General features: G+C 48.3%; 1 protein-coding gene across 1 annotated transcript; it reads right to left on the bottom strand.

The window, feature by feature from the left end:
- Window positions 1-2,471: 2,471 nt before the first annotated feature.
- Window positions 2,472-3,473, bottom strand: LOC131737053 (uncharacterized; the record flags this gene model as incomplete). The annotated part of the gene is made up of 1 exon (XM_059023465.1): window positions 2,472-3,473. A coding segment is annotated over exon 1 (1,002 nt), but the record flags the coding sequence as incomplete, so codon positions are not given.
- Window positions 3,474-4,853: the final 1,380 nt, after the last annotated feature.

The following is a 4,853-nucleotide window of genomic DNA, read 5'->3' as shown; positions in this document are numbered from 1 at the left end:
CAGGAGAGATCCTGCGTCACTTTACCGACTCGGACGCCGCATGCCCTTTCTGCGGACTGTCCGAGTCTGTAAGCCACATTTATTTTTTGTGCGCCAGGCTGCAGCCGTTCTTTCTGCTGCTAAAGAACCTCTGGAGAAGTTCTGGCTGCATTTCTCCCCCACCCTCCTCATTTTCGGGCACCCTGTCCATGGCTCCACCAGGAAGAGGAACCTCCTCGTGAATCTGCTCCTGGCTCTTGCTAAACTTGCCATCTACAAGACCAGGAAGCGTAAGATGATCGGGGAGGGTCTCTTTGACTGTGGGGCCATGTTCAGGGCACTTGTCCGATCAAGGGTTAAGTTGGAGCACGCCCACGCGGAGTCCGCTGGCGACATGGCCTCCTTTGTCGACCAGTGGGCTCTAGGGGGCGTGCTCTGTACCACCTCCCTTTTGGTTTTGAAAATTTAATTTACAGTCTTTTTTCAACCGGTTTTTCAGTTAATTTAGTTAAGGTTCGTCTTTTTTAGCACCCTCAAGGTGCTAATTAGTATTTTTTTCTAGCTGTCTTTGGACAGCTGGTGTAGTCCCTTCAAACGGACCTTAAATAGGACGGCTTCTACTACTACTACTACTAATAATAATAATAATAATAATAATAATAATAATAATAATAATAATAATAATAATAATAATAATAACTAGAGTTGCGAGCAACTTTACGGCTTCCAAGCAGTTATCGTGAAATTTAAGCGCATTGGTTATTATAAATGAAGCGTTATCATCACAACTGTGCTGACTGTGTCAATTTTGGCACACATATTGGAATTATTGGTTAGTAGGCTATTTAAATTGTATTTAGATGCACACAAAATTCTAAATAGTATGCAGTCATATAGACTTTGAAAATAATGCATATAAGAGGCTAACATTGTTCTAAATTCTAGATCACTCTTTGTTTGAGTTTGTGTGCGTGTGTGTGAGCGTGTGGTGCCCTATTCTTAATTTTGCAATATAAAATAAAGTCTACAGCATGTATTGGTTTTTGTATATTTTAATGGCACTATCATTTAATGTGCATTTTTTTAAAGCAATAGAAAGTGATAATAGTGTAATGATTAGCTATCAGGGGTGCCTGGTAAATACACAATTCACCATATTTAATTGTGACCAAATCGCTACTAGGACATAACATGTGCACGATTCATGAGTAACACCACTCGAATCTATACCGAGGAATTATCAACAGGACAGAGGAGAGAAGAAGCTGGAACAGAACCCAGAGAGACAGTACAAATTGAGCGGTTATTGTGCTCTGCAGGTAATACACCTTTTGGAGAACTGGCTCAAATACAGAACAAATTATTTCATAATAAATCACATCCAAAGTTATATGATAGCACTCAATAGTTAACCATCTGGCCCAGCAAACATTATATCTGGCTGAATCAAAAACATCATATTGCACACTTGATAAACTCATTATAGTTTGCACATAAATAGTAATTATTGCACATCAATAGTAGCCCAGTTATATTGCACACCTTAAAAACCCTTTGCTGTCCATTTATTCAGCGCGTCTCAGGCGCATCAGGTCCAATTTATTTTCACACGCACAGTTTATTTTAGACGCGCTGTTTAAAAGTATTTTTTCACAGTAAAACAGGGTTAAAAGGCACTGCATATCAACAGGACACTCAATACTGCATCTCCAGCCCCGCCCCACCCCTTGTTCGCTATATTTTTTAAAAAACTCTTAATAATAGTACATACCGATAAATCATCTCTTGATCACTCGTTTTATCACCAAACCCCTCAATAATGCGATCCAAGTCATTATTTTATTACTATAACATCTAAAAAAAAAGCTCTGCAAATGTCTGTGATATTCTTTGAGCGCTGGATGCAGAAGCAACTATCGATAGGTTGCGGATGCAACCCCGGTTCCCTGAAAGAGAAAATAACCATCAAGGTATGGGACATTGCCATCAGGCAGTAGGGATTGGCTGAGCTTTATGTCAAAGCTGCTGATAGGCCTCCTCGCAAGCTGCCGTGTAAGCCCGCCCCCCTGGAAGCTTACTATACGCAACGCGCGGAGAGTCACTTCCTCTTTTGCCCTTCAGGCCGTGAAGGCCTCCAGAGCGACCTCGCGGCTTGATGGTTATTTTCTCTTTCAGGGAACCGGGGTTGCATCCGCAACCTATTGTTCCCTTTCAAGTCGAAAATAACCATCAAGGTATGGGAACAGTGTACCCAAGCCGTCGCGAGGGAGGATTCTCGGCAGTAGGACAGACTTACGTCATAACACAACTGCGTAGGCAGTACATCTACACATATGCGGAGCTGCGCCTCAGCGTCTATGCTTGCAATGACACCTGTCTTAAGGTGGAATAGTCACACCATATTGTCAACCACTCTACACGTCCGCAACCTGAGGCGTCATAGAGTGTAACACAGATGCTCCAAATGACGGAGCAAAGGATTCCAGTACATTTAACCGGTAGAACCTTGTAAATGTATGCGGTGTAACCCAACTGGCTGCAGCGCAAATGTCAGACATCGGCACGCCTCTAAAGAGGGCCCAGGATGTTGCCATACCCCTAGTGGAATGTGTCTTCAACTGCCCTGGTGGCGGAAGGCCCATAGAATCATATGCTAACTGAATAGCATCCACTATCCAATGAGAAAGGCGTTGCTTAGACAACGGCTGACCCAAAGTCTTAGAACCATGGCATATGAACAGCTGTTCTGTTTGCCTCACAGTCCTTGTGCGGTCAATATAACACCTCAATGCCCGCACAGGGCAGAGCATGTGTAACCGCTCTTCCTCTGGGGAAGAAAAGGGAGGAGGATGGAACACCATCAACTCGACTTGTTGGTTCATGTGAAACGGGGATATGACCTTCGGTAAAAAGGCCGGATTTGGACGCATGGAGACCTTAGAACCGACTCCTGCGAAAAGAGTACATGATGAATGCACCGAAAGTGCATGTAACTCGCCCACACGTTTTGCTGATACCACTGATAGCAAAAACGCAGTCTTTATAGACACGGACTTCATATCCATACTGTGGAGAGGCTTGAACGGTGCCTTGGTAAGGGCTTCTAGCACCACATCAAGGCTCCATGACGGTAAACTGGTCGACCTTGGAGGCCGCAAGCGTCTTGCGCCCTTTAAGAACTGAGATGCCAGAAAATGGCAACCAGGTGATAACCCGTCAATGCGTACATGGCAAGCCGAAATAGCAGCTAAATACACTTTAAGTGTAGAGGGAGATTTCCCCTCATCTAGCAGCTTCTGCAGAAACTGTAATATCACTGCCATAGGGCAGGAGACCGGGTCATGGCCCTCAGCCAGACACCAACTCTGAAACAATTGCCACTTATACGCATATTGTGACCGAGTAGAGGGCGCTCTCGCACTCTGAATGGTCGATATAACCGCCGTTGAAAGCCCTAAGGCTGACAGGCGCTCCCGTTCAGGGGCCAAGCCCATAACTGCATGAGTTTGGGGTTTGGGTGCCATAGCCCTCCTTGGGCTTGGGACAACAGGTCCGCTCGCAGAGGCAGTTCCCTCGGGCGACTGTGCAACAACTGCACCAGACTCGGGAACCATATCCTCCGAGGCCACCGAGGAGCGATCAGAATCACTGTCGCTTGCTCTACCCTGACCTTCTCCAAGAAGGCGGGGAGCATCGGAATCGGTGGAAATGCATACAGGAGCCTTTGCGGCCATTCGTGAGCCAGTGCATTGACTCCTAGGGGGCTGTCGAGGTCCTTCACTGAGAACCATAGGGGACAGTGCGTGGTCTCTCGCGAAGCGAAGAGATCGACTTGCGCTGTGCTGAACCAGTCCCAAATGCGCTCTACCACCCGAGGGTGAAGACGCCATTCGCCTGCAAGAGGACCTCCTCTGGACAGGAGATCTGCTGCGTAATTGACTCTGCCCGGTAGGTGAACCGCACGCAGAGAGGCTAAACGCGGTTCTGCCCAAAGCAACAGCCGTGTTACCATCCGGTGAAGACCGGGGGACCGCAAGCCGCCCTGGCGGTTGATATACGCCACTACCGTGGTGCTGTCTGACCGCACTAACACGTGCTTGCCTAGAAGCACTGGCAAGAAGTGCCGAAGGGCGAGGTCCACCGCTCTGAGTTCCAGAGCATTGATGTGGGCCGACCTCCAGGGTCCTGACCACACTCCGCGAGTCCCCGACCCGTTCCAGACTGCTCCCCAACCCTGGTTGGAAGCGTCGGTCGTAATAACCTCCCTTCGGACGATGGGACCCAAGCGTACGCCCTGGCGGATGTTCGACGGAACTTTCCACCAGCGCAGTGCTTCCCAGCAGGTTCGGGATACCCTCAACCTGCGGTGTTTGTCTCTCCGCGGATGCAACGCGAAGGCATTGAACCAGGCCTGCAGAGGTCTCTGGTGTAGTAAGCCCAAAGGAAGGGCTTGCGAGGCGGCAGCCATCAACACCAGCATGCGCTGACAGAGCTCCATGCTGACTGTTTCTCTCAACCTGAATAGGGAGAGACACCGCTCCAGCGAGGCAACTCTTTGTGTCGACATGGTCGCTTCCATGGACACAGAGTCCAGATGCAGACCCAAGAATTCGGTCTGTTGGCTCGGCACGAGGCGGCTCTTTTCTGAATTGACCTTCAGACCTAGCCGGTGAAGATGGTTTGTAACCATCACTGTGTGCTGTGCCAATTGCTCCTTTGACTGTGCGCAGACGAGCCAGTCGTCCATATAGTTCAGCAGTCGGACGCCTTGAGCCCGCAAGGGAGCTAAAATGGCATCCATACACTTCGAAAAGGTTCAAGGAGCTAGAGACAGGCCGAATGGCAGGACACAAAACTCGTAGACCCTGCTCTGA

The sequence above is a fragment of the Acipenser ruthenus genome, chromosome 4 (genome assembly GCF_902713425.1).
Source record: "Acipenser ruthenus chromosome 4, fAciRut3.2 maternal haplotype, whole genome shotgun sequence".
NCBI lineage: Eukaryota > Metazoa > Chordata > Actinopteri > Acipenseriformes > Acipenseridae > Acipenser > Acipenser ruthenus.
Note: the sequence above shows the minus strand (reverse complement) of the source record. Positions and strands in the feature narration are given on the sequence as shown.